Source organism: Furipterus horrens, unplaced genomic scaffold (genome assembly GCF_987537825.1).
Source record: "Furipterus horrens unplaced genomic scaffold, mFurHor1.1.pri manual_scaffold_7, whole genome shotgun sequence".
Classification (NCBI taxonomy): domain Eukaryota; kingdom Metazoa; phylum Chordata; class Mammalia; order Chiroptera; family Furipteridae; genus Furipterus; species Furipterus horrens.
Genome location: NW_028327177.1, coordinates 86,894,760 through 86,912,631, shown reverse-complemented (window position 1 = coordinate 86,912,631; position 17,872 = coordinate 86,894,760). Strand labels below are relative to the sequence as shown.

The 17,872-nt window shown below is 40.4% G+C and overlaps 1 protein-coding gene across 1 annotated transcript in view; it reads right to left on the bottom strand.

Moving 5' to 3' along the window:
• Positions 1-17,872, bottom strand: part of LOC150004748 (cadherin-related family member 3-like) — a 126,035-nt gene that overhangs the window by 66,844 nt on the left and 41,319 nt on the right. The window contains exons 7-9 of the mRNA XM_090284924.1: positions 7,547-7,743; positions 4,673-4,850; positions 2,686-2,848 (exon numbers count right to left, since the gene is read on the bottom strand). Of these exons, the coding sequence (XP_090141050.1) occupies positions 2,686-2,848; positions 4,673-4,850; positions 7,547-7,743 (538 nt within the window). The remainder of the gene's footprint in view (positions 1-2,685; positions 2,849-4,672; positions 4,851-7,546; positions 7,744-17,872) is intronic.

The following is a 17,872-nucleotide window of genomic DNA, read 5'->3' as shown; positions in this document are numbered from 1 at the left end:
AAAAAAGATACAAAAAAAAAATCAATGAATCCAAGAACTGGCTCTTTGAAAAGATAAACAAGATTGACAAATCTTTAACCAGACTCAACAAGAAAAAAAAAGAGAGAGGGCCCAAATAAATAAAATCATAAATTAAAAAGGGGAAATAACAACTGACACCAAAGAAATACAGAAGGTTATAAGAAAATATTATGAACAACTACATACCACCAACACATTTGACAACTTGGAAAACATGAGTAAATTTCTAGAAACATACAATCTTCTAAAACTATATAAGGAAGAAGCAGATCACACTAGTGAAATTGAAGCAGTAATCAAAAACTCCCAACAAACAAAAGCCTTGGACTGGCTGGCTTCAAAGGTGAATTTTACCATTCTAGGAAGAACTAATACCTCTCCTTCTCAATCTATTCCCAAAATATTCAAGAAAAGGGAAGACTTTCAAACTCTTTTTACAAGGCCAGTATTATTCTAATTCCAAAACCAGGGAAGGACACAGCAGAGAAAGAAATTACAGACAATATCTCTGATGAATATAGATGCTAAAATCCTCAACAAAATATTAGCAAACTGGAACCAGCAATACATAAAAAAAGATTGTACACCATGATCAAGTAGCAGAATACAAAGCCAATATTCAGAAATCAAGGGCATTTTTGTACACCAACAGAGAACTGTCAGAAAAGGATCTAAGAAAATAATCCCATTGATACTGCAACAACAAAAAAAAAGGTATGTAGGAATAAATTTAATGAAGAAAGTAAAAGACCTCAGAAAAGTATAGAACACTAAAGAAAAAATTGAAGAAGATATAAATCAGTGGAAGCATATAAAATATTCATGAATCAGAAGAATTAACATCATTAAAATGTCCATACTACCCAAAGCAATCTATAGATTAATGCAATTCTTATTAAGATACCAATGGCATATTTCACAGATCTAGCACAAATACTCCAAAAATTTATATGGAACTAAAAACGACCCCTAATAGCCTCAGCAAACTTGAAAAATAAAAAAAGGAAAAAGTGGAACCATCACAATACCTGCTTTCAGACTACACTACAAGGCCACTGTAATCAAAACAGTCTTGTACTAGCATAAGAACAGACACATAGATCAATGGAACAGAACAGAGAGCCCAGAAATAAGTCCATATACTTACAGTCGATTGATATTTGACAAAGGAGGCAAAAGCATACAACAAACTAAAGACACTCTTCAATAAATGGACTTGTACACGCAAATAAATGAGACCACAATTTTACACCACACACCAGAATAAATTCAAAATGGATAAAAGACAAATAGAAGTCATGATACCATAAAAATCCTAGAGGAAAACACAGGCAGTAAAATTTTGGATATCTCTTGTAGTAGTACTTTTGCTGGTACATCTCCTAGAGCATCGGAAATAAAGAAAAAAATAAACAAATGAGACCACATCAAATTAAAAAGCTTGCATACAGCTAAAGAAACCATCATCAAAATAAAAGTGGAACTGACTAAGGGAGAACGTATTTGTCAAAAATACATCAGACAAGGGTTTAATTTCCAAAATATATGAGGAACTCATACAACTCAACACCAGGAAGACAAACAATGCAATTTAAAAATGGGCCAAGGACTTGAATAGACACTTCTCCAAGGAGAACATACAGATGACTCATAGACATATGAAAAAATGCTCAACATCACTAGCCGTCAGAGAGACGTAAAGTAAAACCATAAAGAGATATCACCTCACACATGTCAGAATGGCCATCATTAACAAATAAACAAATGAGTGCTAGCGAGGGTGTGGAGAAAAGTGAATCCTAGTGCATTGTTGGTGGGAATGCAGACTGGTGAAGCCCTGTAGAAATCAGTGCGAAATAGCCTCAAAAAATTAAAAATGGAACTGCCTTTTGATTCTGTAATTCCCCTGCTGAGAATACACCCAAAGAGTACTGAAACACCAATTCAAACGAATTTATGCACCCCCATGTTCATAGCAGTGGTATTTACAATAGCCAAGTGCTGGAAACAGCCTAAGTGCCCCTCAACAGATGAGTGGATTAAAACACTGTGGTACATCTACCATCTACACAATAGAATACTACATAGCAGAAAGAAAGAAGGAATTCCTACCTTTTGCGACAGCATGGATGGAACTAGAGACTAATATGTTAAGTGAAATAAGCCAGTGGGTGAAAACCAAATATCATATAATCTCACTTATAAGAGGAATCTAATGAACAAAATAAACTAATGAGCAAAAGAGAGCTAGAGGCATAGAATCATGAAACTGACTGACAGCTGTAAGAAGGGAAGGAGGCAGGGACTGATTAAAAGAAGATGAAGGGATTAGTTAAAGAACATATATAAAAGACCCATGGACATGGACAAAAAGGTATGGACTGATTATGAAAGTGGGGAGTGGATTAGTTGGAGAGGGACAAAAGGGGAAAAAGTGGGGCAACTGTAATAGCATAAATGATTTTTTTTAAGGAGAAAAGGAAGGCCAGCAGTGAGATTATAAAGCACTTGCCCACTTGCCTTCCAACAAGACAGTGAAGGAGGCCAGACCCTATCTGCTGTCTCAGAGCTCCTCTTGCCGAATTTATCAGCATCCAACTGTGGCCGTGAAATGACTCCGCCTCCTTCGGAAAACTCCCAGGAGGTAGAGTAGTTGGTGCTCACCTGGATGAAATTTTCAGCATTTGGCACTTGCTCAAAGAGTTGTCCAGAACCAATTGACCCCAAGTTTGGAGCAAAATGTATCACATCAGGAGGCTTGTCAAGGTCATGACAGAAGAGTTTTGCAACTACTGTATTATTTGCAATCACCTCTTTGCCTGTGTACCTGTTTTTTAAGAAGAAAAATTCATTTAAATGGATAGCCTTTTAAAACATAATATTATATTTTTTTTGCTTAAGCATCTAGTAGTTTGAATAATGCAAGTGTATGATTACTCTATTTATCCTGGGCAGAGAGTCCAGATTTGGAGCATCATCTGGGAAGCCATTTCCAAAAAAGTGCTATGAATTTGGTAAGACTTTCCTCATTTTCTGCGAGTTTTTATTTTCTGCACCCAGCTAGGTACTTGTTTTGAAGTCTATTAAGGACACTTCAGCGGAGATGCTTGAGTGGGAATCAGATAAGTGGAAATGTTCCTATCTGGAGCATCTGTATGGTGTTGTCAAGAGGGACAATCTTTAACAGTCTATAGTTGCAGTGGGCTTACTTACATCTCTATGTGCTCACTCATTTCTTTCCTGGGATCTCTCTGTCTCAGCGCCCACTTGTAAGCCTTCAGAGTCTAAATTTTATTTATTATTCAAAGACTAGCATAGACCTTGCTCCTTCAGGAAGCTCCCCTGAATATTTCAATCCAACATATTCTTCCTCTTAACAATTAAAGCACAACACATAATTTTAAACCATCTTGTACTTTTTACTATTGTTTCATATGTATTCATCTTATCATCCTAACAGGATACAATCTCCTAATAGCAAATGATCATAGCAAATACTTCTGTCACCTCCAGGGACTATAGACTGGGTGCAGTGTGTGGTGGGTGTTTGGTTAATTAACTATAATCTTCTTGGAAAAATAAAAAAGGAAGAAGAGAAGGAAAAATGATAACATTTTCTGAGTATATGCCAAACCCTATACTGAACAAATTCCAAGCCTTGCTGTACTTGACCCTTATAACAATTCTATGAGGCGGGTGAGATTATCATCTCCATTTAAAAGGTAGAATAAGGGGGGCCAAACAAGACCACATGGGTAGTAATTATCAGAAGCCAAGTAATCAGGAAGAAAGCCTGGGAAACACAGAGGCAGCTGTCTTATGTGTAGCCAAGAGCTTGACAAAGAAGAGTGACAGAAATGGTGGTTTGGAGACTGATCTTCAAGTAATAAAAACAGCCATGCTGACAAGAACATAGCCCCAAAATCCCTACCCAAATTCCAAAGTCCAAAAGCTCTAAAACTCAGAATTTTCTCATAACTTATTTGTCATCAAAACCTGACCTGACCTTAAATTGTTGACATCCATACATTACCTGAACTGTCAGATCTTTCCTTGTCTCACCTACTGTGAATATTCATATCTTTACTGCAGAGATATTCACGGATTTGAATTTAGGGCATTTGCATAATACATGGCATATACACCATACTACCTTTCTAAAAAAATTTTTTTAATATTTATCCTGAAACATATCCAGTGCCAAGGGTGGCAGAAAAGGGATTATGGAACTGTGATAAATAGCAATTATGAAACTGACAACACATACTCAGCACTGTGCTCAGAAAGTTACATTAATTATCCCATTTATTCTTCAAAATCTCCTATAAGTAAGCATTATCATTATCCCATTTAATAAAGAAAGAAACTGAAGATCAAAGAGCTTAAGTAAATTACCCAAGCTCACACAGCTAGTAAGTGATAGAACCAGGATTCCAAGCCAGGTCTGGGACTCAAAAACACAGGTTTTTAAGAATTTAGTAACTCAGATCCAGGAAGCTCACCTTCCAACAAGTCATTTCTGAGAACCAAAATATGAGATGGAACAATAGTCATTGTGATGATTAACCCACGTTTAGCTGAGCCAATACACATAGCAATATATCTGCTCTCCACTCTGAACTCTTAATCCAGCACACTCATCTCAGCTCACCTAATCAGATATTGATCACAGAAAGGGGGGTTGTCATTAATGCCATGGATATAGATCATCACTGGAATTGCTGCACACCGCTGGTCATGATCACAAGCTTTAATGGAGAAGGACTGAACACGTGCAAACCCAGCTCTCTCCACATCAAGGCGGGCAGCAGTAACTACAGTCCCATGACCTGAAACAGAACAACATATCTTGCTGCAAAACAGTCCATGCTGTCATTTTCAAAATTAATTATTATACAACAATGAAAGAGATAAAGTGTGAATTATGCCTTGTTCAGTAGAATTAAGAAACTGATTTAAAATGTAGACACAAGTGCAATTGTTTATCACCAAAATACCTTCATTAATCATAATATTATGCTAGCTGGTAGGAAAAACAAAAACATTTTTTTAAATTAGGGGACCAGGGAAGACTTTCCAGAAGAGGGGGGACCTTAATTTAGGCCTTGAAGGACATATAGGATAAAGAAATGGTGGTGATCAGAGAGAATGTCATAAGTGAAAACACAGTAACAAAATAATGACTCACTGTACACATTTCCACCCAACCCATCCACCCATTCATTCAACAAACATTTATGAAATGACAGCTATGTGCCAGGTGCTGTACTGAATACTATATATACCACAACAAAGTTCCTCTCTGCCTTTGTGGAATTTACAATCTGAGCTGAGAAACAAACCACTAAACAAGTGTAAAAAACTTCAATAGACATATTATTAAGAAAATAAAAACTATAATGTGATCAATTTAGTGTCTAATGGTCAAATTCTGAAAGATACAAGGATCAAGGTTCAAATCAGGCAGCCTAGTGTTTTGGGGGCAGTATAATGAACAAGGGGGAGATAAGAAACATGAGGATGTTTGAGAAAGAGACAAAGTCCAGAGAAGACAGATTCTTGAAGACGAGATAAGTCTAGATTGCATTCCAAGTGTAAAGGACAATCTCAGGAGAGCTTTACTTGGAGGAAGAGTATGATCCAACTTAACTGGTTGTTTTTTTTTCATTCATCCTAGTTGCTCTGATGACACTAATGGAGGGGGTAAGTATGAAAGAAGAAGCCCAGGTAAGAGATCTATGCAGTAATTCAGAATAGAAGGAATGGTGACTGTCTTTATTGGGGCTTCCCCCAAAGCAGGACCAGAGATGAGAATTTTAGTGCAATAGTTTATTTGAGAGGTGATCCAGAGCAATGTGGTATGGGTGTAGTGAGACAGAGAGGGGAAGGCTGCCAATAAAAAAAAATATGTTATCAAGCAAGTTACTACTATGGACAACTAGAGCTTAATAGCACTGGGGAACTCTACAAGCCAGTGCAATACATTCACAGTTGTTCCACTCCAGGGGAAAGAAGCTGGACCACTTATATACAAATTCTCTTTAGTATTTGGTTAAGAGCTTATGGGTGGTTAGTAATTGAGACATGGAGACATTGAACAGGCTGGTTCCAACACTTTAAACCTGCTATTTGTGGAGCAGAAATGAGGCAGATGTCAGACACTAAATAATCCCTCAAGCAAAGAAATGCAGATATTAACAGTTGGAAGTCAAGAAACTGAAATGTTAAGGCCTGAGGAAATATGGGTGGAACACTGACAGCACCTGCTACAATAGCCCAAACCTGCACATGTGCTGAAGATGACCACCTCCTCTCTTTTCACCTCCAGAACAAGTCTTATATACCCCATAATCTGACTGACGCTCAACCTCAGCCAAAGCTGATTGGCTGAGAAGTGAATGGCTGACTCTAAAAAGTCCAATCAGATTCTCTTTCACAAAAATTTGGACCTGAAGTGGAGCAGAATGCTTTACATATAATAAGATGAGCAGGAATGTCATGTAGATTGCAGAGCCAGGGCATTCATTCTGTATCAGTCATGAAGAGCAATATGTTAGCTCATCTGTGGACAAAGAACTGGTCTTGCAGAGAGTTGTTCAACATCTGCAGTACTATGTTCTTCTTGTAGGGGTTCTGCAAATTAAGACAATCTGATAACCTACCCTCAAGAAACTCAGCCTTAGAGAGGAGACATAATATCGTCGTCGTCGTCGTCGGCAGCCGTCCGTCTCGAGAGACGATGGTGTAGCTTCCCAAGAGTCTATCTGCACCGCCGAGAATGGCTGTGCAGTCCAACTCGGGAGTGACACGGCATCCGTCTCCCCCCGCGTCGAATCGACATCTTGTGATGACGCTGGAGTGTCCTCTCCAGTGAAGCTGAAGCTACAGAGCCCGGGCAGGGTGACACGGAGGGTCCGCCGCTGCCCATACCCGTCCGTCTCGAGAGACGATGGTGTAGCTTCTTAAGAGTCTATCTGCACCGCCGAGAATGGCTGTGCAGTCCGACTCGGGAGTGACACGGTATCTGTCTCCTCCTGTGTTGAATCGACATCTTGCGATGACGCTGGAGTGTCCTCTCCAGTGAAGCTGAAGCTACAGAGCCTGGGCAGGGTGATATGGAGGGTCTGCTGTTGCCCATGCAGCAGACCCCCCCTCTCTTCGCAGCTGAAGGGTCCAAGGGAAACACGGAGTCAATACAGCTTGGCTTCAGGTGCGCCGCAGGAGTTGTCAGTGTTGACTACAACGTCAAACCGCCTTAGGGACTCCGGCTCCGGATTTTCTGTCGGGGTTTACTCCCTTAGCCTTTCCCCTGAAGAGGTATGCCGCAAGGCAGCGGAGGTTTTTTGGAGTCAGAGTTTTCCTTCTCTGATGTGCCCTGAATGGAAGATCGAACCAGCGACACTTAGCTCGCAGGCCGACGCTCAATCCACTGAGCCAAACCAGCCAGGGTCAGAGACATAATATAAGCAAATGATAACAATAGCATATAAGAGATATAATTTTCTAAAAACAGTTCTCAACCTACCTTTGTCAATCGCAAAATGAACATTCCATGGATCTAGTTCAAAGGTTAAATCTCCCAAATTATCTTCATCAGTTGCCTGGCATACTCCAATCATTTTTCCAATTGGAATTTCTTCATCCAATGTGATGTTGACTTTATTATGCAGAGTTGACTTTATAGAAGTAGCGCTCAAGACACCATTTTCAATATTGAATAAACTTGTTTTAAAAGAGAAGACTATTAGAGTGGTGCTTGCTGGCTGTATATTCCTTTCTACCCATTATGATGGTAGAGGGATAAGAAAATGGAGGTAGTAATGATGACTGTGGAAACTGACATGATGTTAATAGTTAACCCATTTATTCAGCACTTGCCCATTGTTTAGACACAATGCTAAGCATTTTTAAAATTTTTCTTATTTATTTCTCACAGTCCCAGGAAGTAGATACCATCTACCCACACACACTTTACAGATGAGGAAATTGAGCTTTTAAAAAAGTAACTTTCATAAGTAAATATCAAAGTGACTGAGATAGGATTTGACCCCAAGCCTATGCTTAACTACAATGCCCTTATTTCCCTACAGAGTCTCAAAATTGCTGACGCTAATGCGTTTTTATAAACTATCAGTATGTGATAATTTTAACCAGAATTTTTCATGAAGGTAGTGAGAGATAAGCTAGCCCATTAGAAATTAAAAATATACTACACTAAATTCTGGTTAATATGGTGGTGTAAGTAAATGCAGCTTGCCTCCTACCACAACCACAGCAAAATTACAACTAAAGTATAGAACAACCATCATGCAGAACCAACAGAAAACTGAGGAGTCTAACAATTAAGGAATTAAAGAAACCACATTAATCCAGACAAGTAGGAGGTATAGAGGGGCAGAGACACGGAGATATGGAACAGTTTGGTCCCAAACCCATGTGTGGTGGATATAAAATGGAAGAATGTCTCAGAAGTGAGGTATCCCAACCTACACCAGAGCAACCAGCCCAGGGTTCCAGTGCCAGGAAGATAAGTCCCCATAACGTCTGGCTGTAAAAATCAGTGGGAGTTGGGTTAGCAGAAGAAACTGCAAGGTTCTCAGACCTCTCCTATTATAGGGCCTTGCATCACACAGATGCTTACTCAGACTCCCTCCCTCTGAGCTCCAACAGCTGCTTGAAGGACATCAGCGGCATACAGGGAGGAACAGAAGTGTGGGGCATCAGGACGAGAGGTAAGGGACAGCTTCCTCCCAGAGAGAACTTCAGACAGCAGTACTGTACATTTTTCAAGCACTCCCCACCACAGAGCCATAGTGAGGTGGCATCATATCTGAATCTCCATTATCCTGGATCATAGTAAGCACCACCCTGATGATTACCTAAGGGTTGGCCCCACCCAACTCAAGGGCCCATCCAAGCAACCATCCCACCCTGATAATAGAGGCTTTTTGGTATGAAGGGCTAGGGTAGGCACAGGCTTCAGACCTTCGTAAATCCACTCAAACAAGCAACAGCTGAGCCCAGCCCAATACCTCTCACTGAATAGCCCAAGGCCTGGCACTAGCAGCAGCCATCTGAAGATTGCTTGGTAGCTTACACCAAAGGACCCCAGAGAGAACTAAGGTAGAAGTGGACTTTGGTCTTCTCCACCCAGGAAACTCCAGAGCTTGTGCATCCAGAGGACAATTACAGACCATATTGGAGCACCCCACAACCTACTCCACAAGCCATGGAAGAAGGTAGTTGCTGGCCAGGAGTCACAGCCAGTCCTACCAGCTCTCTGGACTGCGTAAATCCTTCCCATTGGCCTGCTGGCAGCAATAAAGACTCATTTACAAGACTTCTGGCCAAGATGGAGGCCTAGGTAGACATCTCAAAACTGGAGACAACCAGAAGTTCCAGAAAATCGAGCTTCATGGAAATCCAACAGACAAAGATATAAAGAAGAAATACTCATCCAGGGCAGAGAGGAGGCAGTGTGGCAGTGGCAGTGGCAAGCCAGTGGAAAGTGCAGTAACACATTTAAAAAAGTAGGGAGGAAAATCTAGGGAGCTCTCCCAGCACCAGACCAGACGACACAGCTCATGGTTCCAGCACCAGAAAAAATAAAGCCACATTGCTTCTGACTGTGAAAACCAGTGGGAGTTTGGGCAGAGGAAGAAGCTGCCGGTCTCTCAGCAGAGTCTGTTTGTTTAGAGGGCCCCCACAGACCTAGAATGTCAACAGACCCACCCACTCTGGGAACCACAACCAGGGCAACAGATAAAGAGGCATCAGTCCTACATGGGAAGTGGGAGAATTTCCTGGAAAAGGGGCATGTGCTGAGCAAGCAACATTGTTCCCTCTCAGACTCCTGTCCTATATACAGAACCACAACATGGTAAAACCAGTCACCCCATAATAATGGATACCAAAGGCTCTGCCCCTTACAACATAACGGGTGCAACAGCTCTACCAAAGATGCAAAGGCAAACACAAGAGCCTGTTAAGATGAGAATACATAGAAGTATGGCTCAAAAGAGGGAACGGATCAAGGTTCCAGTGGGAAAACTAAGTGATGAGGAGATAGCCAACCTAACAGATGCAGAATTCCAAACACTGGTGCTAAAGATGCTCACAGACTTGACAGATATGCTTAAGTATGGCAAATGCACAAGGGAAGCTGTGAAGGCTATGCTAAGCGAAACGAAGGCAAATCCACACAAAACCAATAGTGAAGGAAAGAAAACTAGGGCTCAAATAAATGACTTGGAACATAAGGAAGAAATAAACAGTCAACCTAAGGAAAGAAGAATTGAGAAAAACAAGGAGAGGCTTAGGAACCTCTGGGACAACTTTAAACATGCCAACATACAAATCACAGGGGTGCCATGAGAAGAGGAAGAGAAAGAAATTGAAAACATATGTGAAAAAATAATGAAGAAAAACTTCCCAAATCTGGTGATGGAAATAGACATACAAGTCCAGGAAGCACAGAGAGTCCCAAACAGGCTAGACCCAAGAAGGACTGCACTGAGACACATCATAATTAAATGCTAAAGTTTAAAGATAAAGAGAGAAAATTAAAAGCAGCAAGAGAAAAGAAAAGAGTTACCTACAGAGGGGTGCCCATAAGCCTCTCAGCTGATTTCTCAAAAGAAAGTTTGGATGCAAGAAGGAACTGGCAAGTATATTCAAAGTGACGAAAAGCAAGGATCTACAACCAAGATTATTCTATCCAGCAAAGCTGCTATAATTTAGAATGAAAGGGCCAATAAAGTACTTCCCAGGCAAGATAAAACTAAAGGAGTTCATTATCACCAATCTATGATTATATGAAATGTTAAAGGGACTTATTTAAGAAAAACAAGATCAAAACTATGACCTTTAAAATGACAACAAACTCAAAACTATCAACAACAGAATCTAAAACATAAAAACAAAAATAAACTAAGCAAACCTGAATAGGAACAGAATCATAGGTAGGGGGATCATTTGGAGGGTTATTAGCTGGAAGAGGGAAGGGGGAGAAATGGTACAGGGATTAAGAAGCATAATTGGTAGGTACAAAATAGACAGGGGGAAGTTAAGAATAATATAGGAAAGGATGAAGCCAAAGAACTATATGCATGACCCATGGACATGAACTAAGGGGGGTGTGGCCGCTGGAGGGAAGGGTGGTACTAGGTGGAGGGGAGCAAAGGGAAAATAAATTGGGACAACTGTAACAGCATAAACAATAAAATATACTTAAAAAAATAAATAAGTAAGTAAGTAAATATATAAAAGACCCATTTCCAAGAGAAGGGAGTACACAGCTTAGGAGATGACGGAGTCTGTGCCACTAGACCCTACAGGATACCTGCTGCATTAGGCCATGTTACTGTAACATAAAGTCAAAGCAGCTCTACCTAATACATAAAAATAAATACAGGGAGTTTGACAAAAGAAGGAGACAAAGAAATATGGCCCAAATGAAAGAACAGAACAAAACTCCAGAAAAAGAACTAAACAGAATGGAGATAAGCAATCTATCAGATGCAGACTTCACAACACTGGTTATAAGGATGCTCAAAAAACTAAGAGGGTACTTCAACAGTGTGAAAAGACCCAAGCAGAAATGAAGGATGTACTAACTGAAATAAAGAATAACTTACAAGGAATCAACAGTGGAGTGGATGAAACCAGGAATCAAATCAATGATTTGGAACATAAGAAAGAAAAAGACATCCAATCAGTACAGCAAGAAGAAGAAGAAAAGAATCCAAAAAATTAAAGATGCTGTAAGGAGCCTCTGGGACAACTTTGAACTTTCCAACATTCATATCATAGGGGTGCCAAATGGAAAAGAGAAAGAGAAAGAAATTGGAAATCTATTTTTAAAAAATATTAAAACTTTCCTAATTTTGTGAAGGAAATAGACATGCAAGTCCAGGAATCACAGAGAGACCCAAACAAGTTCGACCCAAAGAGCACCCTACTGAGTGAAGAGAGAAGATGGCAGATGAATGAGGAGAGGCTGCCCTTGCTTGCTCCCAAGATTGGTGTATAGTTTCATCTGAATGTGGACAGAGCATCTGTTAACATCTGGATACTGGTGGGAGTTGAGCCTTGGCGCTGCTGGCAGTGGAGGAGGCCAACTTTGAGAGACCCGTCGGATGAGGTTTGCAGAGGAGACACAGGAGAGACACGAGTTCAGCTGGCTTGGCTCCCCGGGCAGTGGCTGGAACAGCACAAAGTTTTCTCAATGCACCACTGTCTCCCCTAAGAGTAATTGGAGGTGGAGATAAAGGCTGTGTGCACTGGTAGAGCCAGGAGTTGGCCAGATGACATCTGGCTCTGGGAGGCTGGGAGCAGTGGTTTTATTGTGTGTGTGTGTGTGTGTGTGTGTGTGTGTGTGTGTGTGTGTGTTTATGGTTTGTTTTTCTTTTTCTCTTTTTTAAATTTTTTTAAATTTATTAATTTTTTTTTTTTGCAGATGGGGAGGAAAGGCTAGAAGTGGTGAAAGATTCTTAAGGAGTGGGAACACAGAAGCCCATTTGTGGGGTTGCGCTCTGCCCTCACACCCACCAGAACAGGAGATAGCTACCAGCCTACATGCACAGCAGCTGGCAAGCACAGGAACACCACCTGCCTGCACACCAGAAGAGGGAAATGCCCCCCCACACACACACCACCCCTAGCCCTAGCGCCCGCCCACCACACTGGCCCAAATTACCTCATTTATCTTATGCAGAGAGCTAGCGACATGGCTTCAAAAATTTCCTGCTATTTTTGTCTCCTCCCAGCCCCAGCCCCCACATCAGTGTACCCACAATGTCCTCCCTCAAGTTAGATATTTTCATTGATGTGAAGTATTTTACCTTGGATGGGAAGTGTTATCAACTCAATTGTGTTCCCTCAGATTTCATATAAGGAAGTTCTAACCCGCGGCACTTCAAAATGTAACTGTATTTAAAGATAGAGGCCTGCCAGCTGCCCCAACCAGCCTGGCAGCTGGCATAAAAAAAGTGCATTTGCCATGCTCAACCTGGGCTGCACCTGAAAGAAGATGAAATAAACTAGAGGAGCTTTGGAAAACTACACACGCTGGTTCCGGAGAAAAAACTGGAGGAGCAGCAGACCAGACCACAGGGCAGATTCAACCTCAGCGCTGTGGGAGAAATTTCATAAGCAAACTACTCTTCTCCAAGAGGCATCAGCCAGAGGCAGCTCAACAACTGTCAGAAGTGGGTAGAGTGACTCTCAGTCAACTAATTTAAAGGAAGGACCCACCAAAGAGCAACACAACAAACAAAACCAAAATACCACTAGCGAGTTCAAATAAAAGACATAAAGGGCATCCCAATAGCAACAAGTTAAAAAAAATAAAAGAGTCTGCACCACTGAGTAACACAGATTCCTACCACAGAAGGTTACAGCACAAAGGCAGAAAATTAAAGCAGATCAATCTAAGAAGCAGAAACAAATCAACCAAAATGGGGAGGTGGAATAACACCCCACAAAACAGGAACAACAAAACCCCAAAAGGTAAGGAGGAATTCCCAGAAGGTGGGACAGATGGAATAGAGGCAAGCAAATTATCAGACATGGAATTCAAAACAATAGTAATGAGAAAGCTCAATAAACTTAACAAAATCAAAGAAAACTAAAACAAACTCCAGGGGAACTACAAAGAACTCCAGGAAACTACAAAGAACCCCAGGGAAGCTACAAAGAACTTACTGAGAACAATACCAGCATAAAAAAGACATAGAAACTATCAATAAGGACCAGGAAGAAATGAAGAATACAATTTCTGAAATGAAGAACACAGTAGAAGCAATCAAGAGCAGCCTGAACAAAGCATAAGATTGGATCAGTGAGGTAGAAGACATCATAGAAAAAAATTCCAAGACAATACAACAAAATGAAAAATGATTAAAAAAAAATTAAGAGGGTTTAAGAGAACTGCAAGACAACATGAAATGAAACAATATCCATATCATAAGGATACAAGAAGGTGAAGAAGAGGAGCATGGATTAGAAAACCTGATTGAAAAAAGAGTGACAGAAAATTTTCCTAACTTGATGAAGGAAAAAATCATGCAAGGCCAGGAAGCATAGAGGGTCCCAATGAAGATGAACCCAAGAAGGTCCACTTCATGGCACATCATAATTAAAATGGCAACATCCAAAGACAAAGAGAATCCTAAAGGCAGCAAGAGAAAAACAGCAAATAACATACAAGTGAGCTCTGATAAGACTATCAACTCATCTCTCAACAGAAACACTACCAGGCAGAAGGGAGTGGCAAAAAATATTTCAAGCAATGAAAACAAAGGCCTAAAACCAAGATTACCCTACCCAGCAAGGCTCTCTTTCAAAATGGAAGGTGAAATAAGGAGTTTCTCACACAAAGGAAGACTAAAAGAATACATCTCCACCAAACCAGTGTTGCAAAAGATGCTAAAGGGAGTGCTTTAAGAAAAGAAGAAAAAGAGAGAAGGAGAGGAACACAGGTACAAAGGGAAATGAATAAGTACCTGTTAATAATAACCTTAAATGTAAATGGATTAAATTATCCAATCAAAAGACATAGGGTAGTGGGATGAATATGAAAACATGACACACACATATGCTGTTTACAAGAGACACACCTCAAAAAAAAAAAGATTTACACAGACTGAAAGTGAAGGAATGAAAAAAGTATTCCAAGGCAATAGACATGAAAAAAAAGCTGGGGTAGGAATACTTATATCAGACAAAACAGATTTCATAGCAAAGGCCATAAAAAGAGACAAAGAAGGACATTTCATAATACTTAAGGGAAAAAGCAAACATATATGCACCCAACATAGGAGCACCCAAATATATAAGGAAAATCTTGGAAGACTACAAGAGGGATATCAACAGCAACACACTCATAGTAAGGGACTTTAACACTCCATTGTCAACAATGAACAGGTCTTCAAGCAAAGAAACACAAAGAATATTGGGACATTGAACAATACTCGAGATCAAATGGACTTAGTTGATATATATAGAACTTTTCACCCCACAGGAGCAAAATATACATTCTTTTCAAATGCACATGGAACATTTTCAAGGATAGACCACGTGGTAGGACACAAAACAGGCCTCAACAAATTCAAGAAAATTGAAATTATATCAAGCATCTTTTTAGACCACAATGCCTTGAAACTAAAAATCAACCTCAAGACATCCAAACTCATGGAGAATGAGTAACATGCTATTAAATAATGAATGGGTTAACAATGACATCAAAGAAGGAATCCAGAAGTTTCTGGAAACTAATGATAATGAACACATAACAACCCACAACCTATGGGACACAGCAAAAGAAGTCCTGAGAGAAAAGTTCATAGCAATACAGGCCTACCTGAGAAGGATAGAAGAATCCCAAATAAAAAATCTAACCCTACAGCTACGAGAACTAGAACAACAACAAACAAAGCCTAGGGCAAGAAGAAGAAAGGAAATCATCAAGATCAGAGCAGTATTAAATGACATAGAGACTAAACAAACAATTCAAAAGATCAACAAAAGTAAGAGCTGGTTCTTAGAAAAGATAAACAAAATCGACAAGCCTTTAACCAAGCTCGTCAAGAAAAAAAGAGAGGACCCAAATAAACCAAATCAGAAATTAAAGAGGAGAAATCACAACTGATATACAGAAATAAAAAAAAATTGTAAGAAATTACTACAAACAACTGTATGGCAAGAAACTTGACAAGCTAGATGAATTTGACAAATTTCTGGAAACATATAATCTTCCAAAACTGAATCAAGAAGAAGCAGAAAACCTGAACAGATTGATAACAGCTAGTGAAATTGAAGCAGTTATCAAAAAACTCCCGACATACAAAAAATCCCTGGACCAGATGGCTTCACAGGAGAATTTTACAAAGCATTGATGGAAGAACTAATGCCTACCCTTCTCAAACTATTCCAATAAATCGAAGAGAAGGGAAAACTCCCAAACTATTTCTATGAAGCCAGTATTATCCTAATTCCAAAACCAGGTCAAGACCCAACAAAGAAAGAAAACTACAGGTCAATGTTGCCGGTGAATATAGATACCAAAATCCTCAATAAAATATTGGCAAACAGGATCCAGCAACACATTAAAAAGATCATACAGGAGGGAGAAGATGGCAGCAGAGTAGGTAGCAGTGTTATCTTCTTGTTCCTGTTGTGGAAAGGCTTAAAGTACAAACACGGAGATGAGTGAGTGAACGTGAATTTCGGAAAACGTGATCAGGGAAGGGAGTGCGAGAGCAGAGTGGAAAAGGGCAAAAGGCTCACCCACGCTCTCAAGGGGAGTCGCTGGGCCCACCGAGCCCAGCGCCGCTGCCACACCGCACCGCACTGCATCCCAGATGGGCAGCTGCAGACCGGCTCACTGGCCCAGATCTGTATAGGCGCTGGGACCAGTGGAATCCCAGAGGGAGACAATAAGAATGTTTTCTTGAAACAGCTGGAGGTGCGGGAGGACAGTGAGCAGCCCAGACTGTGGGAAGCTGTGGGAACTGAGTCTGGGTGGGGAAACCCTGAACTAGCAAATCTGAGCCGGGGCCCCCATGCCCTGGGTGCACACATCGCAGCGCCACTGAACAGAAAGGAGCAGAGCTGGGCCAGGAGAGCTGCAACAGAAACCCAGGCTCAGTGGGGGCCCCAGGTGGGCCAGCAGTGTGCACCGACAAACGGTGAGACACTACCAGCCAGAGAGAGACATAGCTGGGTGCTGTGGCTTGGAGCATAGAAACTTCTTGGGAGGAGGAGCAAAGACAGGACCCAAGGCTGGGTGGGCTTGCCAACAGAACAGCTGTTGCTAGTGAAGCCTGAGGACTGCTGGAGGGCGCCACAAGACAAGTGGGGAGAGAACCAACTCTGCGGCTCACAGAAGATAGTTACAACATGTCCCTGAAGGAGAGAAAAGCAGCCACAGAAACCAGCCAGAGCTCCTCACAGCCAGCCAACCAGGAAAAAATTTGAAATACATGGAATTTTTACCAGGTGTGGATCTAGAAAAAAAAGACTACACACAAAGACTAAACTGAATAAAAACTTTCTTTTAAATTTAAATTTTTATATAATTTTTTTTCTTTTTTACTTTAAACTATCTCTTTAATCTGTTTTATACCATCTCTCCCTCCCAACCTTCATTTTTAATTTTTGTTTGTTTGTTTGTCTGTTTTGTTTAGCCTTCCTTTCACACTAAATATATAACATATAACTATTATGTAAATCTAATACTATACACTACCACTTTCTTACTGTATCCTGCATTCTTCCCTCTCTCTTTTTTTATTAACATACAATGTAAATATTACTTACTGTCTTTCACAGTCTTAGCACTACTTGCTACTGTTATTACTCTGTCATTCCTCCTCCCCAAAATCATCTTTTTCTTCATTTAAAACAACTCTTATCCATTTCTCCTATAGTATAATACCCCTAACCTCTTTACATTTATATTAATACTGGCTCATTTGATGCCAATAGTGGGATAGAGAATGGGGGATATTTTTGAGGATGTGGGTTTCTTGACTGGGCTTTGTGTTTATGTTTTTAACAGCATCTCCACAAAAGAACTCAAGACAAGGTGGGCAGAGTGACTCTCAATTCACTAGCCAGAGGGAAGGTCACGCCAAAGAGCATCTGAAATATAACCAGACAGCATAAACAAATGACATAAAGGGTACCCCAAGAACATCAGGCTCAGGAGATCAAAGAGACTGCACCATTGAAACCCCCAGATCGCCTATAAAGAATCTCATACCTCAAAGGAGGGAAATCAAAGCAGACAAATCCAAAAAACAAAAACAAACAAGAAGAATCAAACATGGGAAGATGCAGAAACAAACTC